The sequence below is a fragment of the Bufo gargarizans genome, chromosome 3 (genome assembly GCF_014858855.1).
Source record: "Bufo gargarizans isolate SCDJY-AF-19 chromosome 3, ASM1485885v1, whole genome shotgun sequence".
Taxonomy (NCBI): domain Eukaryota; kingdom Metazoa; phylum Chordata; class Amphibia; order Anura; family Bufonidae; genus Bufo; species Bufo gargarizans.
The window spans coordinates 10,416,491-10,444,462 of NC_058082.1; the positions used below are offsets into that span (position 1 = coordinate 10,416,491).

At 52.1% G+C, this 27,972-nt stretch overlaps 1 protein-coding gene across 1 annotated transcript; it reads right to left on the reverse strand.

Moving 5' to 3' along the window:
• Positions 1-27,410, reverse strand: PGM2L1 (phosphoglucomutase 2 like 1). The gene is made up of 14 exons (XM_044285182.1): positions 27,253-27,410; positions 23,036-23,203; positions 17,899-18,005; positions 16,605-16,689; positions 16,440-16,523; positions 15,592-15,785; positions 15,268-15,457; positions 13,729-13,826; positions 12,583-12,760; positions 11,831-11,924; positions 10,607-10,736; positions 5,943-6,132; positions 5,592-5,725; positions 1-5,042 (listed from the first exon to the last, which is right to left on the reverse strand). The coding sequence occupies exons 1-14, from the start codon at positions 27,355-27,357 to the stop codon at positions 4,943-4,945; spliced, it is 1,857 nt and encodes a 618-aa protein (XP_044141117.1). The 5' UTR covers positions 27,358-27,410; the 3' UTR covers positions 1-4,942.
• Between the last annotated feature and the right edge of the window lie 562 nt (positions 27,411-27,972).

Below are 27,972 nucleotides of genomic sequence, written 5' to 3' on the forward strand. Positions count from 1 at the left end.
TCCAATTATAACCAGAGTTTATTTTCACACTAGTTACACAAAATATCACAATAAAAAAAAAAAAAAAACACAACAATGCGCTAACGGCAACAGAATTGTGTACAAAATAATTATCCCTATTCTGAGGTAAACATGAAAGAACAGGTCTATACGGCAGAGCTGAACATCTCGATGTGTCAAGGAAAAACATGGTGGCTTTCTGCCACACCTGGGCTGTATGTGATATTACAGCTCAGCATCGTTAAAGTGACCGGGGTGGCGGTGTCATACCACTCACCGCCTGTAGACTGGTGAAAAAAAAAAAAAAAAGCTGCAATGTTTTTTGTAATTCGGACACCCCCAGTGTAACTGTGTACAGAGAGGTACTGGGTTCACACCCACAGCCAAAATGTCCTTTTTAAATCCTCACCTTCCCGATCCCCCGCTGCTCTCTACTTCTCTGACCCTCTTGACAGAAAATAAACCAGTCAGCCGATCGCTGACCACAGCGGTGACCCGCCAGGATTGGCTGAGCGGCCATGTGTCGACAGGGACCAGGAAGAAGAGACCGGCGGGGGAACGGGGAGTATGACTTACCTTATTATTATTTTAGGACCAGACAACCCCTTTAAATACAGCATAACGAATTGTGATATGTGGGGTGGTCTTCATGTGACACCCCCTTTAACCAGGAACTTGGGTGGTCTAGAACTTTTACTGACCATACCCTTGAAAGCAGTCTCTGACATAAACATAACCAAGACTGGAGTTAGACGGCGACTCTGGCTGCCATGAAAGTGAATAAAGGTCACATCGCAAACAGCAAGTTGTCACGGTCCAAAATTTACCAGAAGATCTGGATCTCGTGACCGAGCGCGACAAGTCCCCATTCAATTTCATTAACACTCCAATGCAATTTACGGCAAATGTCGCAGCCAAGGTCGCCATGCTTAACTGTATAGGATGCAAACCTTCTAAAATCAAAAAGGTACAGGTCTCGAAACCTGGTCGGAGACTCAGAAGAACCATCAATTGTCTAAAGCCAACCATAACTGGTCTTCTCAGACTCCAAGGAAACTGGAGATGGTGAGAACATCAATGACCTCAGTAAGTCACCACAGAAGAGGTCGAAGAAGTCTTTGGGTAAACAGGACAACAGACTCGTGGGGAGAAGACATCCAGTGCCAAGCAGGATGTGAAAGCTTCCCAAGCAGCACCTTATAAAGTCACAGAGACACCAATAAGGGCTCATGCACACGACCGCTGGCTGTTTTGCAAATTGCGGATCCACAAAACACAGATGCCTACTCCATATTTTACGGAACGGCCGGCCCCTTACAGAGGGTGTCTCATAGGTGGGCTGTACGCCTCTTTTGTGGCCCCTCTGAAGTGAGCGAGTCCACATCCGAGTTTTCAAAAAAAATGCAGATGGGATGCGGACAATAAGTACATGCGAGTGCATGAGCCCTAGTGAAGATTAAATACATGTACAGAAAGCAATATAACAATCTGGCTATAACATAGGCACACTGCAGCGCCCCCTAGAGGATGCTGAGTCCATATATAGAGCTCCATCGCAGGACAGACAAGAGCAGTGCAACGAGACATAGTGCAATGAGACATAGTGCAATACAACCCCGGGCCGGCCGCCTCTCCAGACCTCGGGGAAGCCATTATGAATCACAGTGCAAAAAGCTTCAATAGGGACACATGGAGCCCGGTCACTGTACGGGCACAGCGCGCCCAGACACCCAGCGACTGACCACGGGCATCCTCAAGAGCAGTGACGAGTGGTTACTCCGACATTGAGAGGTCAACCACCCGAAGAGCCACCAAGCTCCTACTACCAACAGACAGGTCAAAGCTACATGCGATATCCCCTGTGCCCACAGCTTGTACTGGTGTGGAGCTACGCACTCCAGTTACATCAAGAGCTGCATTCAAAATTCTTTTAGCTGACTGAATAGCTTGGCTGAGCTCCCACAATGCACCATGGCTTATCCTATAATCATGTACAGTGAGTGGTGCAAACACTACATCTCCCACAATGCAATGCAGCTGCTTCTTAGTGTATAGAAATCATTAAATAGCCATTATTCTGAATGCAGCTTCGGTGGTGACTGTAGCATAACACGAAGTGAATGTGGGTGCAGTGACTGGAGTATAAGATGTGATGTGGCTATGGGTGCAGCTCTGGATGTGACTGGAGTATACGATGTGATGTGGCTGTGGATGCAGCTCTGGATGTGACTGGAGTACAAGAGAACATTATGTGTGGATTTCACCTGTACACTGGTGGAGCTGCCTCTCCAGGGCGGACTGACGCAGCAGCTTTATACTTCTGATGTGGGCTCTGCAGTGGTTCTTCCTGTGGCGGGGAAGGATTGTACTGGATATACAGCGCAGAGAACACCAGCAAGATCACGTCCGATGTGATCCATGTAGTGGATGCTCAGAGCCGACGCGTTTCATATCTGATGTCGCATATGAGAGCGGAGAGGGATGGACTGCGCCAGAATCACCGCTCAGAAGAATGAGGGACCGGGAGCACCCCAGGGAGGACCGGCCCAGTCCCATTCCACCATAATCACCATATCATTAACAGTTAGCCATTTTCAAGAAATCTGCTTGCTGTCAGTGATTGGAAACACTTTTACTATTCAGAGGCTGATACATTCCCGTCTGCACAGCTGAGTATTTGTCACAATGTAGAACTGTGGGCAACACCACAAACCGCGCCTGTCTCCTGCCCTGGACACTGGGTCTGTGTTCTTCATGGCTCACTGCTTCCATTCACTGACATTATTTAAAAGGGGCTGTCCAGATTTGGAGCAGACAACCCCTTTGGTCCGTAGCTGTGGCACTGAACATGAAAATATATATACACCTTAAGGGAAAAAAAGTCCTGCCGATGCTCCATTCACATTGACTTTCAGTCCCCGCAGGGTCCCATGGACACTGCTGGCCATCCCGGGCCTCAGCGGTCACGGCATCTTGAACGCCAAGGCCTGTGATTGGCAGCAGCGGTCACGGGACCCAGCCACCTCCGGGTCCTGCATAGACTGGGAGCGGAGCAGCAGGACCGCGGACGGGAAAGTCTTTCTTTACGTTCAGGGGCTTGAGGGGCACAGGTCCGGCCCAAAGCTGGAAACTCCTTCTCACAGCTGAGGGTGGGTTACAATGTGTCAGCGGTAGCTGGACTCCAGTCCTACACATTTCACCTGCGCTGAAACACTGCAGCAAGCATATGGGCCAGGAGTGATCTGCGCTGTTCACAGAGTGGGCTCATACACTGTACCAAACCCTCAGGAATAGGTCAGGGGGCAGCTCTTTACACCCTGACACTGGCAGCAAGCAGAGATCTTGAAAACGGTAAGGAATTGATACATAAAGGGGAGATTTATCAAAACTGGTATAAAAGAAGACGGTCTTAGTTGCCCATGGCGTCCAATCAGAGCTTCTTTGGAAAATGAAAGGTGGACTCTGATTGGTTGCTATGGGCAACTAAGCCAGTTCTACTTTACACCAGTTTTGATCAATCTTCCCCAAAGTCTATTAGAAATCTTCACCTCCACAAGTCTGGACCGGTCCTTCAGAGTTCGCCCCGTCATGCAGTTTTCAACAGTCCCACAACAGGTTAAGTCTGGATCAGTGGTCTCCAACCTGCGGCCCTCCAGCTTCTGCAAAACTACTACTCCCTGTATGCTGGGGGTTGTAGTTTGGATTCCCAGTCGACCATTCCCTCAACACAACCAAAAAGCTCAAAAGGCAAAAAAAAAAAAAAAAAATACTACTTTCTCCAGCCACAGGAGAAGCTCCGAGCAGCACAACAAAACGAATGTGACATAGCGGCCAGAAGACCCAGCGTCCGGACCTGCGCCAGCGCTCGTGGCGCTTCCACTGGGATTAAAAAAAACAAAAAAAACAAACACAATAAAATTAACACATAACAGGAACAAAACTACAGAAAAGTGACACTTTTTTAGGTGGTCGTGTCATGTCCACGCAATGACCTCCTGCGTTCTGTGAGGCTGCGGACGCCATTCGTGGTCCCTATGGGTAGAACTCATCAGTGTAAGCTCCGCCCTTCACAAAGGCGGCTGCCACTAGTGGGCGCACTTTTGAAAGAACACTTGCTAGGACTGGCCGCTTATGAAAGCTCAGTGGTAATGCAGACGCCGCTGCGCTCCATAGCCGCATGTCCGGCTCAGCACATCTGGCGACGCTCATCTCTTTGCTAAGTAAACTAGACAGGTTCCCTTGTTTCCCATGATGCTCCAGACAATTCTAACATCTATGGCAGGGGTAGGCAACCTCCGCACTTCAGCTGTTGTGAAACTACGACTCCCAACATGCATACTGGCTCTGTTCTTCTAAGACCTCTTATAGACATGAATGGAGCACGCTGGGAATTGTAGTTTCACAACAGCTGGAGTGCCGAAGGTTGCTGGCCCCTGGTCTATGGCCTTGCCCCTATAAATTGCGCCTTGATAGGGGATATTCACTGGTCACCTATTTGGTAAGCTTTGATATTTAAGGGGCACCAGTCCTGCGACCATATCCCTTATAGAACGCTGGAAAGTTCGGCAGAGATCGCTGTCTCGTCTCTCCAACGAAGACATGAAAAGTTATTTGGTCGTAAGCGGACAAACCAAACACAAACAACGTCAAACTGATAAACCTTAAACTGGGGGGGGGGTGCACTGTCACTTTAAGAAACGTGTCCACAGAGTAACGATACGACTCGTCCATTGTATCACGCACCCGCCCTGCAGCAGTTACCACAGACACTACCCACAATGCTTTGTAGCAGGATCACACATGGAAGAGCTTTGCATTGAATATGTCTGGACAGTTTTACGTTATTTCACTGCCGTTCCGGCTGATCTGCGCTGCTGACGTGTAACATGGAGGCTGCACAGAGCAGGGTCGGAGATGCCGGGGCCGGGCATCCTCATACAGATTACGCCCTCCAGATCAGGCCGTTCTTACTGGGTTCCAGGAACTCCTCCACCAGAGCCCAGATGACCTTCTTCAGCTCCTGCTCAAGGAACGACCTGTCACTGCAGAGAAATAGAGATGTCAGAGACAGCCAAAGAACCCACGAGGGTCCCAAGGGGCAGCCAGCCAAAGAACCCACGAGGGTCCCAAGGGGCAGCCAGCCAAAGAACCCACGAGGGTCCCATGGGGCAGCCAGCCAAAGAACCCACGAGGGTCCCAAGGGGCAGCCAGCCAAAGAACCCACGAGGGTCCCAAGGGGCAGCCAGCCAAAGAACCCACGAGGGTCCCAAGGGGCAGCCAGCCAAAGAACCCACGAGGGTCCCAAGGGGCAGCCAGCCAAAGAACCCACGAGGGTCCCAAGGGGCAGCCAGCCAAAGAACCCACGAGGGTCCCAAGGGGCAGCCAGCCAAAGAACCCACGAGGGTCCCAAGGGGCAGCCAGCCAAAGAACCCACGAGGGTCCCAAGGGGCAGCCAAAGAACCCATGATGGTCAAAGGTGCAAAAAAAGGACCCGTAATGGTACAACAGGCAACAGAGGATCCATAAGGGTCCAAAGGTGACTTTGGAAAAAGTAGCTACAGTTCCAGTGCTGAGAAAGGGAGAAGACTTACCCCTGGCCAGGGACCCCACACATCTCAGCATAGTACTTTATCTTTGGTTCTGTGCCGCTTGTTCTCATGGTAGCCACACATCCATTCTGAAACGTGAAGGTGATCATCTGACTGTTTTTACTGACCGGAAGCAGCTGCAAGAGACAACCTAGTATCAGACATACTGGATTGCTATACGCACCCACGATACTTTCCCGATACCAGCGCACTTCACAGTGTACAGAAAGCACTTGGGGCATTTGTTTTACTACTTCAGGTGACTGTGTAAAGGCGACACTTCCCACAATGCAAATCACCATTGCTTTCAGCAGAAATAAGCAGCGGATGCTGGGAGTTATGTGCTGCACTTACACATTTCTTATTCTGCTGACTGCTGTCGTATCCCATCGTTACATCCCGCACATGAAGGATGCCGTACACCCCACAAGCCTGCGGGTACTGCTTAGGACCGCTGTAATTCCGCAGCCGTTCAAATATCCTTTTGATGGTGGGAGGATCGTGGCACAGGAAATAAGACGTCTGTGAAATGTGATAACCGTATCTGGAAATGGGCGAGAAGAAAATAGAGATGAGTCTGAGGCATGATGGGACAGAAACATCTACATCCTACAGATCTTCTGGAGGTCCCAGACACAAGGACGTAAGGGTAGAAGGATGGCAGTCTTGAGGGTCACAGAAGTCTTTGGAGAAGGTGTATTGACAAGGACAGACGGCCTCCTGCGGTAAGGGTCAGAGAGGACTCTGATCTTAACCGTTTAACCCCTTAACTGCTGTGGTTAATATATGTTGGCTTTATCAAAATTATCACAACTTTGTTATCAAGGTAAATAAAGTTGAAAGGGTTTCTGCCACCAGTTTCATTGCATTAGGTCCCATTCACACCACCGTAAGGGCTCAGTGTTCGTGCTGCGGACCTCAGGTGCACTCCGTAGTGCGGACCCACTGATTTGAATGGGTCCGTGATCCACAAGATATTTAGAGAGATAGGACATGTCGTATCTTTTGCCATTCAGGTCAATGGGTCACGGAGTGCACGTGGCTGGTCCCGTGCACTGCAGAAGGCTATTTGCAGTCCGCAGCACGTGCACGGAGCCCTTACATTTATCTGAATGGGGCCTTACACCGGCTAACCGTAGACCTTTGCGCTGGTCGGCAGAATTGAGCTTGGGTCAGATCCAGACATGTGGCCGGTCGGTGAAAAAAAAAAAAAAGTTTAATATATGAAGATGAGCCTCTGGAGCAACGGGGGCGTTGCCGCTACTCCTAGAGGCTCTGCTCTCAATGCCGCTCCTCTGCACTTTGACAGGCACTGTGGACGTCATCGCACCGACACAGGAGGCATTTCTATTCTGTCCTGTGCCCATTACTGAACCGCACGGAGCAGGCGCGATGACGTTCACAATGCCTGGCCCTGTCAATCAAAGTGCAGGAGGGGGGGCAGCAGCCGAGAGAATGGAGCCTCTAGGTGCAAAGGCAATGCCCCCATTGCTCCTAGAGGCTCCTTTACACATATTAAAAACTTTGAGGATGGGACCAAAAAAGTATTTCCATAAAAACAGCATGAACAATCTGCTAACTAAGGCTACTTTCACACTGGCGTTTTGAATTCCGTTTGTGAGATCCGTTTCAGGGCACTCAAACAGATCAGTTCAGCCCCAATGCATTCTGAATGGATAAGGATCCGTTCAGAACGCATCAGTTTGGCTCCGTTCAGCCTCCATTCCGCTCTGGATGCGGACACCAAAACGCTGCTTGCAGCGTTTTGGTGGCCGCCTGGCGAAGAGGAGCCAAAAGGGATCAGTCCTGACTTACAATGTAAGTAAATGGTGACGGATCCGTTTTCACTGACACAATATGGTGCAGTTGAAAACTGAACCATCCCCCATTGACTTTAAATGTAAGTCAGGACGGATCAGTTTCGACTTAGACTTTTTTTTTTAAAGAATAATGCAAACGGATCCGTTCTAAACGGATACAAGCGTTTGCATTATCGGTGCGGATCCGTCTGTGCAGAAACTGAGATGGTTGCCCCAAAAAACTGGATTTTTCTTCTGTTCATGGGGGGAGAGACACACACACACAGGATGGACATTGGGTATAGCCGCTGCCACTAAGCATAAAAGTGTTCAATCCTCCCACAGGCACCGAGTTAGATCAATGAGTTCCAGAGCAGGAGCTGGAGAACTGGAGCCACCAGAGGGCGCCCTGAACAGAGCCGACCCTGGAGAACAGGTCAGAGACCCACAAATCTTGAATTTTGTGTAGAGATGACCAGGTGGCCTTCTTCTACGCCTGTAGGGCAGATGCTTGGTAACGCACCAACCAGGGTGGGTGGAATGTGTGGTAACTTGGAAGAGGGGCTTCCTGTCTTTAGAATGGTCTCAGCCTCAGAAATGGCAAGAATCCAATAGGAGATGGTGGATTTAGACATCTCCAGACCCTTCATACGAGTCTGATCTCCGAATGGTAGAGGTGACGGAGAGGTAAGTGCAGACTGCCAGCACCATCTCCAACATATGTCGGGCCTGTGCCTTGGCCTGAGATGGCTCAGGACAAAAAGAGGTGAAACAAGGGATTTACATGACAAGGTGACCAGCTTCGACATCCTACGAATGAAGGTGACCACAACCAGGAAATAAAACGTAAGGAAAAGTCCTGTAGAGGTTCAAAAGGCGCCTGCTGAAGAGCCTCAAGGACAAGGCTGAGGTCACAGTGAGGTAGCGGGGAGCGGCAAGGGCCACACCCTTGAGGAAGGTGCAACTAGGAGAACTGCTGCCCTGGGGATGCCGGAATAGTATTGACAATGCGGAAACCTGTCCCTTGAAGGAACTAAGGCCTAACTATAGGAATGACCAGTGCGTCCACTGCCAGAGCAAGAGGATTGTGTGACCAAGCGACAAAGACGGGAATTTGACCGTAGAGGCGGGATGCCATGAGATCCATGTCTGGAAGTCTCCAACCATAGTATATCTCCTGAAAGACCTAAAGGATGAAGTGCCCCATTCTCTTGGATCTATGCGTTCTCAGCCTAGAAAATCTGCAATCCAGTTGTCCACGTCTGGAATGTGGACGGCCAACAGGGCTGGCACATGAATCTCTGCCCAACATCATCAGACATCTCTGCCATGGTTTCCAGGCGTCATCTTCCTCCCTGAAGTTTGAGGCACGCCACTGCAGTCGAGTTGTCTATCCTGGGCCTTATTTGGATTAGAAATCTCAATGATTTGAGTGAATAAATTTTAGGCAGCGAAACAAGAACCCTTCTTGGTTTCCATGACCTGTAGAGTCAACTACGGCTGAAATGAGACTGTCCACCATAGAGGAGAGGCTGGACGAGCGCTCTTCATCCGGAGTTTGCTCTATGTCTGAAATCTCCCCTTCTGAGCACCTGGGGGAGAAGATATTGGGGAAACAGAGTGAGCAGCGATAAGAGATGGTCTGGGGGGTTCTTAGGGAGTCCTCTCTGGACACGGAGGAAGGGTCTTCTGAGTCTGGGGGAGTCTCTGGCTGCAGCTTAGCATCTCCACAATGTTTTTTTTAGTGAGGGAGAAGTTTTGCACCATTTTAAATAGAGTGCGTCCTTCCAGATGACGGTGCGAAGGACTCATGCCATGGAAGAAGCGGGGAGATCAGGATAACGTTGTCCAGCCCCTAGAAGTGCGGCCTAGCTAGAGCCAAAGCCGGGATTTAAATTAGCTGACTGGCCGGATGTGATGCCTGGAGGCATAATGGTTGGATCAGAATGTGAGCGTCACTAAAGGGTAGTGGGAAGCAGACGTAAGGGGAGCAAACACGAAGCTGCCTCCAGACTTCACCCCTGCGGGAGGAGCAAACATTTTTAAGTATCCACCTCCTAGTGGCAGCCGCTATATCCATGGTCTATCCTATGTTCCCCCCCCCCCCCCCCATGACACGGATGAGAAAGAGGTTATTAGCCCCTTCCCGACATCCACTAAAAGTACAGCAGATGTCGAGTCTTTAGAGACAGTGCCCACTTCGGAGCGGAGCGAGCGCCACGGCAGACACCAGGGGATAATGTCCCCAATCTGCGCTAATGCCAATTGCGGACATTTAACCCCTCATATGCTGTGGTCAAATGTGACCACAACATCTGAGAGGCTGAAAACATGGAAGCACGCGCTTGTGCCGGGCAGGAACGCCTCCGGGACGAGGTCATGGAAGGCGTTCCATAGAAGTAATAAGCCAGATCCTGTACTAGGCTTCTAGACATATAACTTGTATATTCCAAGTCAGGCCAGCAGGTGGCACTATTCTATACAAATTGCAATCTAATGATTGCTTGTGGGGTCCACTTGGACTGCATTTCTTTTCTAATTCCACCACATTTGGATTTTTTTTCCAGCTCCCCAACTACGGCATATATACAACAGTAAATGGTGCCATTAGAAAGTACAACTTGTCCGCAAAAATTAAAATCCTCCTGCGGCTATGTGAACGGAAAAGTAAAAGGCTCTTGGAAGCCAGGAATAAATACAAAAATGCAAAAACTGAAAATTGCTCCATCAGGAAGGGGTTAAGTATTATAACTCATCCCCCAAAAAAACAGGCTCTGGTACACGCAACTGGAAAACTAAAAAGTCTTGCCTGTCGGAGCGGAGTGTGGCAGAGCAAGGATTTGCAATTCTGACTTCTGCCCACCAGGTGTCACTGTTGCCCGTACAGAACTCTATACACTGGCGTAAGCCTTCACAAATGAATGAAAACCTGTAATGTCCTTGGGGCTTCTCACCACGTTCAAGATCTCTGTCGCAGTCAGTGAATAAAAACATTTCTGTTTACACTCAGAGGCCGGAAACCCGTCCTGACCCAGTGCTGCACATGTGGTTAAGAGTCCAGGACAGAGGAGCTGCAGAGACTAGGACAGGCTTGGTTTTCAGCTTCTGAATGTGAATAATAATCTCCTCATTCACTGACAGCCAGCAGGGCTCTTTAAAATGTGGAAGAATTAAAACACACGGGTACATCAGAAATCTTCAGAACATCCCACTGCTTACGTCTCGTATATCTGGACGAGCTGCTGTGCCAGGTTCATATCGACGCTGTCCAGAAACGTCGCCATCTCCGCAACAACAGCGGCCGCGCTCACTCCGTCCTTGTCCAGCACGGCCGTCCCACACATGTAGCCTTGAAGGAAATCAGAGAGGTAATTATCAGAATTATACTGACTTGTAAATAGCTCAGCTGCCACTAGGGGGCAACCTCTGTGCTGATCCTATCCAGGTCAATAGGAGACACATATGACCGCACACAGATCGCCCTCTAGTGGCCGCAGTGTATGAAGCAGCTGCAGGGAGAAGAGCAGCCGTTGACTTCCCCTGCAGCACCCCCACAGGGGAAATAAAGTACTGCATCGTTCTTACTGAAATCAACATACTGTCTGTGTGATCCAGGGTATGCTCTGGCTAATACATCAGGATCCTGAACAGGGAACGCCACTTTTTTTTAACCCTGTAAGCACTGGCCCATTTCCGACCTCACGTCAAGAGATGTAACTTTTGTAGTTCTCTGTCGATTTAGCCGTGTGAGGGACTGTTTTATGTGGGCCAGGTTATCACAGGCCTCAGATCTAAGGGGATATGATAGGGGACCAAACTTATTAGTCCCCCAATCGGTGCCGGGACTGGACGCGATTCTGAAGAACCGCTCCAAACGGCTGCTGTAGAAACGCTACATGGCGGTCGTTAAGGGGTTAAAGGGTTTGTCTCATCATTGACAATGGGGGCATATCGCTAGGATATGGACTGCTGGGACCCGCACCTATATCGAGAACGGAGCCCCGAAAGTGAAGAAGGGCGCACTGCGCATGCGCGGCACCCGCTCCCATTCATTTTCTATGGGGCCGGTGAAAATAGCCAAGCGCTGGCTCGGCTATTTCCGTCAGCCTCATAGAAATTAATGGGAGCGGGGGGCGCCCATGCGCGGTACGCTCCCATTAACTTCTATGGGGAGCCGGCTTGGTGGTGGCTGTACCTTAGTCCTCCAGCCACCACCTTGTGAGGCTCCGTTCTCGATATAGGTGCGGGTCCCAGCGGTGGGAACTGCACCTATAAGACAATGGGATGGGGGCATATCCTATCGATATGCCCCCATTGTCCATGATGGAGACAACCCCTTTAATTCTGTGCATACAAATCTAGGTGACTTCGCCCCCTTTCCCATAAGGTGACGTCCACAGTGGGCCTGCATTATGGACAAGGCGGAGGTCACGGGTCACTGACCGATAGATTCCTCAAAGGCGAACAGGACGGTTCTGTTCTGGTCCAGCAGCGCCTTCACCCGGTTCCCGATCCATTTAAATCCCGGCAGAGTCTCCTGTAGGAAGAGAGACGACCCCTGTAAGAACTCCCACTAAAATAACACTTTACTGAAGAAGAAGAACTTCCTGCAACTTCCTCAGAAACTGCACTTCAATTTTCATGATTTCTGCTTGCTGTCACTGAATGGAGGTGTCCACGTTTACACTTAGGAGGATGAAAACCTGCCCTGTCCTAATCCACCCCCCCCCCCCCCATTATCGTCTGACTGTTTGCTACAGTGTATCAGTGCAGATTGTCAAGACTGATACACTGTAACCTACCCTCAGCTGTGAGAAGCGTTATCTATAAAGCTGTGTTATAAACAATTCTGCAACTTTGTGATATACTAATTCTTTACCATTTCAATATCTCTGCTTGCTGTCAGTGACCTGGAACTTCCCACAGAGGTCCTGCCCTGATCTTTTGTTACAGTGTATCAGTGCAGGTAAAATATATCTGGGAGTCCACAGAGGACTGTCTAGATTGGATACAAGTGTAGCAAATCCTAGAAGCATTAGGTCCGTAGGGGTTTCCATTCATTCTCAGCAAGCAGAGATCACGAAACAGAAGTTCAATTACATAGTCCTGTGACAGAACATCCCTATGCCCCACTGCTGTCACAGAGCCCTACTCTACAGTGGAGGCCTCCCTGCTGACAGGCTCCCGAGACGCACCTCATACTGGAAGCCTTCTTTGGAGGCGACAGCGCGCAGGATGGAGGAGGAGACGGTCGTGGCCAGCATGTGGACGTCCTGGACTTTGCAGGTGGAACCTGACTTGTCCCAGCAGAAGAACATCCACCACCCGAGGAGGGCGCCCAGCTCGTTCCCGGTGAACACCTTCCAGCAGCCCCTGGGGATACATCGCGGTCAGTCAATGGTTAACACGTCCTATAGCCCAGGGCAGGTGCATCATGAAAGGGAAGTCACTTATTTAACCCTTTGGATACCGGAGGTTTTGTAGTTTTCATTTTTCTTCCCTAACTTTTTTATTGTTCCGTTCACATAGCTGTATGAGGGCTTATTTTTTGCGGGACAAGTTGTACTATGGCCTACAACGTAGTGGGAAGCAGAAAAAATAAAAATCTAAAAATGGGGTGAAATTGTAAAAAAAAAAAAATATCAATTCCTCCACCGTTTTACGGCTTTTATCCCTACGGCATTCCCTTTGCGGCAAAACTGACCTGTGCCCTTCATTCTCCGGGTCAGTACGATTACAACGACACCACATATGGATAGGTTTTTTTTTTTTTTTCATGTCCAAATTAAAAAAAATGATTTATTGTTTGTTTTTTTACATCACCATATTCCGACCCCCATAACTTTTTTATAGTTATGTCTACTGAGCTGTGGGGGGGGGGCAATCTGTACTTTTTATTGACACCATTTTGGAGTGTGTGACTTTTTGATCACATTTTATTATACTTTTTTGGGTAAGCAATGAAAAAAAATGGCAAATTGGCCATTTTGACACTTTTTTCCCCATTACGTCGTGCTGGAAAAAAGTTTTTTTTAATTTTAGTAGTACGGACGTTTGAAAAAAAAAAAGTTTAATAGTTATTATTAATTGTTTTTTTTATTATGATTTTGAAGCTTATATTTGAGCCTACAAAATCCAATAATTATTATTTTTTTATTCTGAAAAGTCATGGAATTTTTTACATCCATGTTTTGTTCAGAATTGCTGTTGGCCTGTTTGAAACAGCAGAGACCCGCCAGCCATGATGCCCGCCGCACACACGAGCGGGCGCCATGTTTGCACTTCGCACCAGCGCCGATAGCGAAGAGGTTAAGGGATTACAATTTATAAATGTGGCTTACGAGTCCTGTAGTTCGGCCACGGCCAGTCGGTCGGCATCAGGGTCCGTGGCCACCACCACCCGGGCGTCCTCCTTCTCTGCCAACCTGAGAGACAGCTCCTAGGACGAGCAGAGCGAAAAGCGTTACATCAGGAACCTCGCATCTGTCTCTGGAAAGCTGGGTGACAACCACCACATTCTGCTTTTCCAGACTCCTGAACGGCAGATCTGTCCGGTGATGCTGTCATCCAGGTTAAGTCTGATGTCATTTAGATTTACCATTCAGGAGGGCAAAAAAAGATGGGTGACAACTGAGCTCCCATTCCAGTCTCATACAGGTAATGCAGCAAGAGGATGGGAAAGCTGGGTGAAAGTCAATATGACCACTCTTACAGCTACCAGGGGCATTTTAACCAAGCTTTCCAAGACCCCCTGAATGGCAGCTCTGCCGAGTTATGCTGCAAAGTAGTGCACAGGGAAGTTGCACCCAGCTTTTCCAGACCCCTGAATGACAAATCTGTCTAGCTGCAAGACTGTCTAGATTAGTGACGCTGCAAAGCAGGACCAGCATTATTACACATTCAGAAGGGTAGGAAACTGGGTGAGAACCAATATGATCATCATAGGGATGTTTAACCCAGCTTTTCCAGACCCCGAATGGCTGTCTAGCTATGCTGCCAGGTGGTTTAGTCAGTAAGGAAGATGGATAAGTTAGGTGACAACCAATACTAAACACTGCTACAGCTCCAACCCGGAGGCACCACCCAGCTTTCCAGGAAGTCATGAAGGAAGATGGGCGAGAACCGATATGGCCACCCATACAGCTCCCAAGATCCCAATCTGTCTAGAAATGCTGAAAGGTAGTGTAGATGAGTCACTATGATATAAGGAGGCTTCACCCAGCTTTTCCAGACCTGTGAATGTCAAAACTTATACAGCAAAACAGATTAGGAAAGCTGGGTGACCACCAACACAAAATATCACTACAGCTACCAGCCGGAGATATCGCCAAGCTTTTCCAGATAGAGAAGTCAACAAGGAAGATGGGAAAGCTGGGTGAAAATCAAGATGACCAGCCTTACAGCACCCAAGCTTACAGTTTTAACCAAGCTTTCCGAGACCCCTGAATGGCAGATCCGTCCGGTGACCCTTCACAGCAGTGTAGATGAGTCCCTCAGGAGGGCAGAAAAGCTGGGTGACGATCTTAGGCAGGATTCACCCCGCTTTTCCAGATCCTGCATGGCAGATCAGTCCAGTGACACTGCACGGAAGTAGAGGAGTCCCTCAGCAGGACAGAAAAGCTGGGTGACGATCTTAGGCCGGCTTCACCCAGCTTTTCCAGATCCTGCATGGCAGATCAGTCCAGTGACACTGCACGGAAGTAGAGGAGTCCCTCAGCAGGACAGAAAAGCTGGGTGACGATCTTAGGCAGGATTCACCCGGCTTTTCCAGACATCTGAATAGCAAGATAAGCAGATGTACATTGCACTGGATCTGCCATTCTGGTGCACAGAAATACAGCTGCCCTCAGGAGGGGTGTACGGATGATGGGAGTATTTACCAGCACGCACTCGCCTTCCTCGGGGTTGGGACATTTCACAGTTGAAAAATTGGGGTCCGGCTCCTTCTGTTCGGGGACAGGAATCGGAGGGTTAAAGCCGAAGGCTCGGAAGGCTGACTGGACGTAATCGTGAGCGACTCCGTGGAAGGACGTGTGGATGAACCGCAGCCGCGTCTTCTGGTTCAGCTCCCTGCAGGATACACACAGGTCAATGCCCAGACTCCGCCTCCATTTAAAGGGAAACATCCCACTGTGACAATTCAGGATTCCTTCGCTTTCTCTATTCAGAAGGAGAGCGAGACAGGAATACGACCGGCGGGATACCTGTGGAAGCAGACCGTCCGGAGGTCTTCCATGTAGCGGTCGACGATCGTCTGCAGGGGGTCCCTCATGAGCGGGCTCGTGTCGGCTAGATTCACACTCCAGGAGTCGGCCCAGGGCTCCGGGAACTGCTCCACGCATTTCAGGATCTCTTTGTCATGGGGCGACGTGATCTGAGCTCCGTTTTCCCAGTACACCTGGTATGAGGAGAGCACACATTAAAATTATGCCTTCTACTCCAATCGCAACCACAGCTGCGTACACAAACCTGCTGACCTCCCACTCTCGGAGGCCTCTATATAATGTACGCTCTTCCGTGTTGCATAGTGGGAGTTGTAGTGCTCGGAACAGGTACTGACTGCTCAGCAATTTGGACAAAAAGTTTGATGGCTATGGTGATTGGTTACAGTAGAATTACGAATGCAGCTCTGGATGTGATTGGAGTAAAGCACAGGATTGGTGCATCCTGAGTAGTTGCAAAATTATTGCTGCAATTCGGTTAAAATCTTTTATTCTCTAGTCACATCCAGAGCTGCGGTCTCCATGCTGTTGGTTGGCACGTGGAATTCATACACTGTACTGGATATTACACTAAGGGGGTTGCTGTAAACATCTGCCACAACGCACTGAGGGAGATTTATCAAAACTAGAGAACAGCGGTGGAGGCCTTTACTGAAAAAAACATGCATCACCCAGCAGAGGGCAGCAGCGAGACGTGAGGTACTGTGCAGCAGAAATGTGAATGCAGCTTTATGAGTGACCGGTGTAGAAGTCCTAACACAACTGACTACAGCTCTAGCTGTGACTGGAGTATAGAAGTTATACATGTCGGGGGAGGGGTGGTGCCTCACCTTGTAGCCGTTGTCCTCCTTGCGGTTGTGAGAAGCTGTGATCATGATTCCGGCCACGGCTCGCAGTTTTTGTACAGCGTACGGCTGGGGGGGTAGCAGAAGAGACCAGATTATTATTCACAGTGACGTGGTACCCCCCCCCCCCCCCCAGGCTCTGGTACTTACCACAAACGGCGTGGGGACATATCTGGAGAACAGGTAGACCCGCACGCCCTGGCTGAGGAGCACCGCCGCCGTCAGCTTTGCCAGCCTGAAACACAGATTGCACGGGGGGGATGATCAGCTGCAGTGGAAATCAGCTTTTCGCGTAGTTAACTGAACTGCAGTGTAAAGCATGGGGTTTGTGGATGAGACAGGAGATTTATTACAGACTAATCCAGACTCCAACACACAAAGCGGTTAATCTGCAGTCACTGATCATCGCTGTGCCCTAAAAGAGCAGAGATGTAGTGTAAAGAATTGGAGAAAGACAGTAGCAGAAGCCAGATGGGAAGGAAGGTAGATTGCAGGCTACTTACCAGAGCACTGAGTGCCAAATACTAGGTCTTACCCTGCACTGATCTAGAGCCTTCTCACATGTTCTACTCCAGTCACATCCGGAGCGGCAGCCCTGTGCTGACACACACGGATCTCACACAGCTCAGCACAACGCGCTGCAGATTATCCAGTATTGGATTACAGCACTGCGCTAGGTGTGCCCCCTACATCCGCCACAGTGCAGGACAGCCGAGTGCACTGGGTGAGATGGCTGAACCTGCAGGGGGCAGCAGTGAAGTGCCGGGAACAGACGTGAGGCTGCAGCTCTGGATGTGAGACCCCCCCCCCAATGTATTCACCATGATACTGGGTGAAATGACTGAGGCAGCAGGGGGCAGCAGTGAGGTGCCGGGAACAGTGGAGTGACAGACGCAAGGCTGCAGCTCTGGATGTGAGACCCCCGCCCCCCCCATGTATTCACCATGATATATCCACAGCATTAAGCCTCATTCACACATCCATGTCCGTGCTCAAATCTGTGAGAAGGTGATCAGTGATGCATCCGTGAAGCTGTCCGTGAAGGATACGTGTGTCCGTTTCTTGCGGTCCGTGTTTCACCGACACTGAACAGCTGAAAAATTATTTTCAAAGCATCTCTTCTTAGTGGTCCGTGAAACGCGGATGGCATCCGTGTTGTATTCATGGTTTTCACAGACCCATAGACTATAATGGACGTGATGGATCCGTGAACACTGACAAAATAGAGGATGCATCCGCGCTAAATATACGGACCCACGGACCGTGCTAAAACACTAATGTCTGAATATACACATTAAAACGAATGAGGACGTGTGCTGTCCGCGGAGAACACCGACGTGTGAATGAGGCGTTACAGTTTAGTAGATGAACAGAGTCCCAGGGGTAGCCGACAGAACGGTGAATGCAGCTCTGGAAGTGACTGGAGCACATAACGGCCTCTCACCTCTCGCTGCTGCAGTTGCTGCTCGCTTGTCCCCGCGTGTCGTATCCAACCACCAGGCCCCGGCTCTTCAGCTCCGGGAAGCTCCTCTCCAGATAGTGGTACATTCCCTGTATGGAGACAAAGCCGTCACTGCCGAGACCACGGGCATCTCACCTGGGGCACCAGGCTGGCACTCCGGATAGCGGCATCACCTGGAGGAAGAGCCAGACTCTGTGCCCTACTAATACACAGCACATAAATGTAGACATTGTACAAGGGGTGGCCTCATGGCACGTGACAGCGGCAACAAGAATCTGACACACTGGGGGAGACAGAGGGATCCGGGATAGAGCAGGGGGCCCGAAGAGGGATCTGGTATGGAGCGGGGGGGGGGGGGGGGGGGGGAGACAAGTTGGGAAGGATGTATACAGGAGTCGAGAAGTATGGCAATGGTAGAGGAGCGGCATCAAACCCCTATCCATACTGAACACATGCAGTTACATAAACATATTGATATAAATCCCCCCCCGCCGTTGCACGCCACTTTCGTGTCTTGCACTTTAAATCACAAGAACAGAGAACATACGAGTGTGGCGAGACTGTGCTTTAGAAACGGCCCCCGTTCCAGAGCGCAGTGGGCAGCATAGCCGCCGGATTTCTGATGTATTAAAACGGCAGACGCCCAGGGCTAATGTCTGCGATTGGCGATGATGCAAATCACAGACATGTAACCCCTCAGATGCTGTGGTCAATTGTGAAGGCAGCATCTGAGGTGCATGGCTCCTGCGCAAGGTGATCCGGGGAGCCCCTCACCCCCTGTGGTAGCCTCGGTCTCTCTGAAGACCACCACAGCGATACCTCCTACGGAGCCCTCCCCGCCTGTGGCGATTCACTGCAGTCCATGGGACACGCGATCTAACAAAACAAAATAAATAACAAAAAAATAAGCATCATGCGCACCGCCGCGTCCGCAAATGCCCAAACTATTAAAATATAAAACTTATTTATCCCGTATGGAGAACAGAAAACATCAAAATGGACAATTAGTTTTTTCTTTGCTTCATAAAAGTGATCAGAAAGTCGCTCCCACTCCAAAATGGATTCAGTGAAACAGATCGTCCTGCAAAAGACCAGCCCCACAGAGGTAAGTATATAAAAAAAAAAAAGTTATGGGGGGGGGGGGGGGGGATCAGAATACGGCAACGAAAAGAAAAGGCAGCGTTAGCGCACAGGCAATGCCATAAAATAAAAGCCGCGAACCTGCGGCAGAATTACGTTTTCTATCCACTTTCACTCCCACTACATCTTATGGAACATTAAATGGGGCCGTTGGAAAGGAAAACTTGTCCCGCAAAAAACAAGCCCTTATACGGCCATGTGAACGGAAGAATAAAAACGTTATGGCTCCTGGAAGGCAAGGAGGAAAAAAAGAAAAATTCAAAAACGGATAAAATCACCCAATGCACAAGGGGTTAAATGAGGTAAGTGTAAGGCTAGAATCACACTAGGGTTGTCACGATAACAAAATTTTAAATCTGTCTTCGATGCCACAAAAAGGATTGCGATACTAGATACCACGTGGAAAAAATAAAACACTAAAAAAGCCGCATTTTATGGAACGTCTGACCCATAATAGAACAGTCCGATCCTATTTTGTTTGGGGGGGGGGGGGGGCGGCGGTTTTGATTTTTTTTCTGTTACCACATAGCAGATATTTTTATAGTTTGCACTTTTTTGGGGCGTGGCGATACGCAATATGTTTGTTTATATTTTATATATAAAACTGGGAAAGGGGGCGATTTAAACTTTTAGTATTTTTTTTACTTACTAATCATTTCCCCCCTTGGGGGTTAGAACCCTTGTCCTATTCACCCTGATAGAGATCTATTAGGGAGGACAGGACGTCACACTCTCCCTGCTGAGCTGGGCATTGTGCACACGGCAGCAGGGAGGTTACCATGGAAGACGTAACCAATCGGAGCCCCAGGATTACACTGCCACCGATCAGAAGCTGCCACTGCCACCAATGACTTTAAACGGGTATTCTCATCACGCAGTTTCATACTTACCTGCTCCTGGGCCCCCAGCGACCCTCTCCAGGCCCCTAGCACCCCTCCCTAGGCCCCCAGCAACCCTCCCCAGGCCCCCAGCAACCCTCCCCAGGCCCCCAGCGACCCTCCGCAGGCCCTTAGCACCCCTCCCTAGGCCCCCAGCGACCCTCCCCAGGCCCCCAGCGACCCTCCCCAGGCCCCTAGCACCCCTCCCCAGGCCCCCAGCAACCCTCCCCAGGCCCCCAGCGACCCTCCCCAGGCCCTTAGCACCCCTCCCTAGGCCCCCAGCGACCCTCCCCAGGCCCCCAGCAACCCTCCCCAGGCACCTAGCACCCCTCCCTAGGCCCCAAGCGACCCTCCCCAGGGCCCCAGCACCCCTCCCTAGGCCCCCAGCACCCCTCCCTAGGCCCCCAGCACCCCTCCCCAGGCCCCCAGCGACCCTCCCCAGGCCCCCAGCGACCCTCCCCAGGCCCCCAGCGACCCTCCCCAGGCCCCCAGCGACCCTCCCCAGGCACCTAGCACCCCTCCCTAGGCCCCAAGCGACCCTCCCCAGGGCCCCAGCACCCCTCCCTAGGCCCCCAGCACCCCTCCCTAGGCCCCCAGCACCCCTCCCCAGGCCCCCAGCGACCCTCCCCAGGCCCCCAGCGACCCTCCCCAGGCCCCCAGCGACCCTCCCCAGGCACCTAGCACCCCTCCCTAGGCCCCAAGCGACCCTCCCCAGGGCCCTAGCACCCCTCCCCAGGGCCCTAGCACCCCTCCCCAGGGCCCTAGCACCCCTCCCCAGGCCCCCAGCGACCCTCCCCAGGCCCCCAGCGACCCTCCCCAGGCACCTAGCACCCCTCCCTAGGCCCCAAGCGACCCTCCCCAGGGCCCTAGCACCCCTCCCTAGGCCCCCAGCAACCCTCGGGTTCTCATAAGGTCAAGTGCTAAATATAACAGAGCCTCTGGTGTGTGGGAAGCAGAGGGAGGACGGCTCACGCTCAGTGTCAGCTCCACATTGCGTAATACTGAGTCGGCTCTGCACAACACAGGAAGCACGTGGACAGCACGAGAGCCCGGCATGCACGTCACATGACCCCGGCATGCACAGTCACGTGACCGTGTGCAGCATGTAAACAGATCTCGCACCAGCTGGAACGCACTGCCCCGGGGACCGCTGCAGCTTGTCAGCCTCCACCACAGCTCTGCAACCTGTGCCTCTCCAGCTGCTATGACTACAACCCCCAGCATACTGAAAGTGATCAGGTCACATAGGGAATGGGATGTCTACACTGGATATAACTATAACAAACCCTCAGCTGTGAGAAGTCCTGCAGTCAGCATCTCTTGAGATGCCGGGTGACTAACCCCCGCGTCATCACCCTGAGGACTCCTGCTCCAGTCTTCACATTTCTATTCATGAACCAGGGGGCTCAGGATGAACAGGACTATAGGGTTTCATGGCATTACAGAGCGTACTATAAAATAAAGCCTATGATTTTCAACAGTACCAGCACTGCATCTGTAGGTGGGATCTATGTAAGAGGGGGTCCCCCAACTTATAATATTACAGGGGATACCCGCCAAAGACGGGGCATGTTATACACCCTGCAGAAGGGACGGCATGCTACTCCATAAACAATGCATGTGATATCTGAGACAACAATGTACACTGACTATACCGAGACAGAGCCTGGTGCCCACCATCTGCTCTGAAGCTTTCCACAAATTCACATCCTGTATTATACCCCAGAGCTGCGCTCACTATTCTGCTGGTGCAGTCACTGTGTACATACATTACTTATCCTGTACTGATCCTGAGTTACATCCTGTATTATACTCCAGAGCTGCACTCACAATTCTGCTGGTGCAGTCACTGTGTACATACATTACTTATCCTGTACTGATCCTGAGTTACATCCTGTATTATACCCCAGAGCTGCGCTCACTATTCTGCTGGTGCAGTCACTGTGTACATACATTACTTATCCTGTACTGATCCTGAGTTACATCCTGTATTATACTCCAGAGCTGCACTCACTATTCTGCTGGTGCAGTCACTGTGTACATACATTACTTATCCTGTACTGATCCTGAGTTATATCCTGTATTATACTCCAGAGCTGCACTCACTATTCTGCTGGTGCAGTCACTGTGTACATACATTACATTACTTATCCTGTACTGATCCTGAGTTACATCCTGTATTATACTTCAGAGCTGCACTCACTATTCTGCTGGTGCAGTCACTGTGTACATACATTACTTATCCTGTACTGATCCTGAGTTACATCCTGTATTATACTCCAGAGCTGCACTCACAATTCTGCTGGTGCAGTCACTGTGTACATACATTACTTATCCTGTACTGATCCTGAGTTACATCCTGTATTATACCCCAGAGCTGCGCTCACTATTCTGCTGGTGCAGTCACTGTGTACATACATTACTTATCCTGTACTGATCCTGAGTTACATCCTGTATTATACTCCAGAGCTGCACTCACTATTCTGCTGGTGCAGTCACTGTGTACATACATTACTTATCCTGTACTGATCCTGAGTTATATCCTGTATTATACTCCAGAGCTGCACTCACAATTCTGCTGGTGCAGTCACTGTGTACATACATTACTTATCCTGTACTGATCCTGAGTTACATCCTGTATTATACCCCAGAGCTGCGCTCACTATTCTGCTGGTGCAGTCACTGTGTACATACATTACTTATCCTGTACTGATCCTGAGTTACATCCTGTATTATACTCCAGAGCTGCACTCACTATTCTGCTGGTGCAGTCACTGTGTACATACATTACTTATCCTGTACTGATCCTGAGTTACATCCTGTATTATACTCCAGAGCTGCACTCACTATTCTGCTGGTGCAGTCACTGTGTACATACATTACTTATCCTGTACGGATCCTGAGTTACATCCTGTATTATACTCCAGAGCTGCACTTACTGTACATACATTACTCCTGGGTGTCAGATCTGCACAGTGTTGTGGATACATCGTCCTGACATGCCGAGAGCAGCGGTGAAGGCGGCCATGTTTGTTGCCACCCAGCTTTTCCAGAAACAGAGGAGAAAACCAATCCTACAGCCGGGTGATAGGGGCTCTCACCTGCGTGGTCTGGATGACGGTCAGGTCGTTGATCCTGGAGAAGCCGGCCCCCATGGGGGAGCGCAGGCCAGCCGTGCCGAATGCCATCCGGGAGCACAGCCGCTCCCGCAGCTCCTTGTTCTTCCCATCCTGCAGCAGGCTCCCGATCTGATCTCTGGTTTTCAGGTTCTGTCAAGGAACGAAAAGGTCACCTGATCAGTAAGGAGCGGGGGGAACGAGTAATCAGGGAGGGGGGGGAGGGGAGGGCGGCAACCCCCTCAATTGCTGAAACTCAGCGAATTATAACGGCGAGAACTGACCGCGCAACTACCGAGGACATAGATAATCCGACCGCTATCCAGTGCTAGGTCGCCGCCCCCCCACCCCCCGTCCGTCACACAGCCATCAGAGGTGGCCGCCCCCCCCACCCCCCGTCCGTCACACAGCCATCAGAGGTGGCCGCCCCCCCCACCCCCCGTCCGTCACACAGCCATCAGAGGTGGCCGCCCCCCACCCGCCGGTCACACAGCCATCAGAGGTGGCCGCCCCCCGGTCACACAGCCATCAGAGGTGGCCGCCCCCCGGTCACACAGCCATCAGAGGTGGCCGCCCCCCAGTCACACAGCCATCAGAGGTGGCCGCCCCCCAGTCACACAGCCATCAGAGGTGGCCGCCCCCCACCCGCCGGTCACACAGCCATCAGAGGTGGCCGCCCCCCACCCGCCGGTCACACAGCCATCAGAGGTGGCCGCCCCCCCCACCCGCCGGTCACACAGCCATCAGAGGTGGCCGCCCCCCCCACCCCCCGTCCGTCACACAGCCATCAGAGGTGGCCGCCCCCCCCACCCCCCGTCCGTCACACAGCCATCAGAGGTGGCCGCCCCCCCCACCCCCCGTCCGTCACACAGCCATCAGAGGTGGCCGCCCCCCACCCCCCGGTCACACAGCCATCAGAGGTGACCGCCCCCCACCCCCCGGTCACACAGCCATCAGAGGTGGCCGCCCCCCAGTCACACAGCCATCAGAGGTGGCCGCCCCCCAGTCACACAGCCATCAGAGGTGGCCGCCCCCCACCCGCCGGTCACACAGCCATCAGAGGTGGCCGCCCCCCACCCGCCGGTCACACAGCCATCAGAGGTGGCCGCCCCCCCCACCCGCCGGTCACACAGCCATCAGAGGTGGCCGCCCCCCCCACCCCCCGTCCGTCACACAGCCATCAGAGGTGGCCGCCCCCCCCACCCCCCGTCCGTCACACAGCCATCAGAGGTGGCCGCCCCCCCCACCCCCCGTCCGTCACACAGCCATCAGAGGTGGCCGCCCCCCCACCCCCCGTCCGTCACACAGCCATCAGAGGTGGCCGCCCCCCACCCCCCGGTCACACAGCCATCAGAGGTGGCCGCCCCCCACCCACCGGTCACACAGCCATCAGAGGTGGCCACCCCCCACCCACCGGTCACACAGCCATCAGAGGTGGCCGCCCCCCACCCCCCGATCACACAGCCATCAGAGGTGGCCGCCCCCCACCCCCCGATCACACAGCCATCAGAGGTGGCCGCCCCCCACCCCCCGGTCACACAGCCATCAGAGGTGGCCGCCCCCCACCCCCCGGTCACACAGCCATCAGAGGTGGCCGCCCCCCCGTCCGTCACACAGCCATCAGAGGTGGCCGCCCCCCCACCCCCCGTCCGTCACACAGCCATCAGAGGTGGCCGCCCCCCGGTCACACAGCCATCAGAGGTGGCCGCCCCCCACCCCCCAGTCACACAGCCATCAGAGGTGGCTGCCCCCCCACCCCCCGTCCGTCACACAGCCATCAGAGGTGGCCGCCCCCCGGTCACACAGCCATCAGAGGTGGCCGTCCCCCACCCCCCAGTCACACAGCCATCAGAGGTGGCTGCCCCCCCACCCCCCGTCCGTCACACAGCCATCAGAGGTGGCCGCCCCCCGGTCACACAGCCATCAGAGGTGGCCGTCCCCCACCCCCCAGTCACACAGCCATCAGAGGTGGCTGCCCCCCCCCACCCCCCGTCCGTCACACAGCCATCAGAGGTGGCCGCCCCCCACCCCCCGGTCACACAGCCATCAGAGGTGGCCGCCCCCCGGTCACACAGCCATCAGAGGTGGCCGCCCACCGGTCACACAGCCATCAGAGGTGGCCGCCCACCGGTCACACAGCCATCAGTGGTGGCCGCCCCCCACCCCCCGGTCACACAGCCATCAGAGGTGGCTGCCCCCCACCCCCCGGTCACACAGCCATCAGAGGTGGCCACCCACCGGTCACACAGCCATCAGAGGTGGCCGCCCCCCGGTCACACAGCCATCAGAGGTGGCCGCCCCCCACCCGCCGGTCACACAGCCATCAGAGGTGGCCGCCCCCCACCCGCCGGTCACACAGCCATCAGAGGTGGCCTTCATTCCTATAATTCACCGACTTATCCTCCAGTAACAGCGTCATCTGTGCAAAAATCCTCTGACCCCCGATACAGGTGCATAACTGTGATAAGACTCCACCCCCGAGTACAGCCTCCTTACCGCCATACTGACCAGTGGATGATGGGGGTTATACAATCGCCAACATCAGCTACAAAATCAATCTCAAGAGTGAGCGCATCAAAGAAATTGCTGCAACATCACAACTATACCAGCGGCGCTGATCACGGCCTCCGGCGTCCACGAGCGGAAAAAAGGAAAAACAACCAGAACTGCGTAGAAGTCAAATGACAGCGAGCAGCAGCGTCTCCACCGCCACCTCCACATAGACGTCTCCACCATCTGCACCACCTCCACACAGATACCCATAGACGTCTCCACCATCACCTCCATAGACGTCTCCACCATCACCTCCATAGACGTCTCCACCATCACCTCCATAGACGTCTCCGCCTTCACCTCCATAGACGTCTCCACCATCACCTCCATAGACGTCTCCACCATCACCTCCATAGACGTCTCCACCATCACCTCCATAGACGTCTCCACCATCACCTCCATAGACGTCTCCACCATCACCTCCATAGACGTCTCCACCATCACCTCCATAGACGTCTCCACCATCACCTCCATAGACGTCTCCACCTTCACCTCCATAGACGTCTCCACCTCCACAGACGTCTCCACCTCCACCTCCATAGACGTCTCCACCTCCACCTCCATAGACGTCTCCACCTCCACCTCCATAGACGTCTCCACCTCCACCTCCATAGACGTCTCCACCTCCACCTCCATAGACGTCTCCACCTCCACCTCCATAGACGTCTCCACCTCCACAGACGTCTCCACCTCCACCTCCATAGACGTCTCCACCTCCACCTCCATAGACGTCTCCACCTCCACCTCCATAGACGTCTCCACCTCCACACAGATACCCATAGACATCTCCATCACCTCCATAGACGTCTCCACCTCCACAGATACCTATAGACATCTCCATCACCTCCATAGACGTCTCCACAATCACCTCCATAGACGTCTCCACCTCCACAGAAACCTATAGACATCTCCATCACGTCCATAGACGTCTCCACAATCACCTCCATAGACGTCTCCGCCTCCACACAGATACCTATAGACATCTCCATAGACGTCTCCACCATCACCTCCATAGACGTCTCCACCTCCACAGATACCTATAGACATCTCCATCACCTCCATAGACGTCTCCACAATCACCTCCATAGACGTCTCCACCTCCACAGATACCTATAGACATCTCCATCACCTCCATAGACGTCTCCACAATCACCTCCATAGACGTCTCCACCTCCACAGATACCTATAGACATCTCCATCATCTCCATCACCTCCATAGACGTCTCCACCTCCACACAGATACCCATAGACATCTCCTTCACTTCCATAGACGTCTCCATCTCCACACAGATACCTATAGACATTTCTATCACCTCCATAGACGTCTCCATCTCCACACAGATACCTATAGACATCTCCATCACCTCCATAGACGTCTCCACCTCCACACAGATACCTATAGACATCTCCATCACCTCCATAGACGTCTCCACCTCCACACAGATACCTATAGACATCTCCATCACCTCCATAGACGTCTCCATCTCCACACAGATACCTATAGACATCTGCCCAGCAACCTGTCACCTTCTGCAGGACCACAACTTGCAGCATGCCCTGACTGGATGCAGGAATGAAGCATGGTGGGAGTTGTAGTCCTGACACCGCCGTCCATCACTTGCGGAGCACCGCTACAGACCGGCTCTCACCTTATCCCAGCGCAGCCACCGCCACACCGCGGCGTCCAGCTCCGCATCCCCGGTGGAGCTCGGTATCAGCAGGTTGGAGTTCACGTCACCCACGGGGTCTCCCATCGCCTCAGCCGATTCTCCCAGCGCTGCCAGCGGACTGCGCCACAGGCAAATGAAAAGCGGTGCCGCGCATGCGCCCTGCTCCAGCTTCTCACACTCATACACAAGCGCCACCGCGCATGCGCCTGGCCCGTGGCAAAAAAAGAAAAACCTGTGCGCGCGGTGTGTAACTAATGACGCATGCGCTGAAATACACTTCTCTATAGGCCTAGTCGGTGGTCTCCAAGATGAAGCCGTTGCTAAGCAACAAGAATTTTTTTCGTTTCTTGTATAAATGAAACAACTGCCTCTTGCTGCAATGGGTTGTCAGTTGTCAGCTGTTTGTATATACATTTCCTTTGTTGCCTCTTTCTATAACTTGGAAAATTCTTTGAGGTGCGGCCATTATCTCTAACCAGTATGTGGTGATGGATAATTACCTGGACCTATGGTTTCAGCTGCATGGCTCAAAGACGGAGCAATAAATCACAGTACTGAAGTAACACTACCCTGTGGTCTCTAAATCATATTACCACACATCCTCCTTAATATAGGACCATATAGTAATTACATGGTCTCCATATCACTGTATTAAAATAATGCTAACATACCGTTTCCAAAAAGACCATATAGTACAGT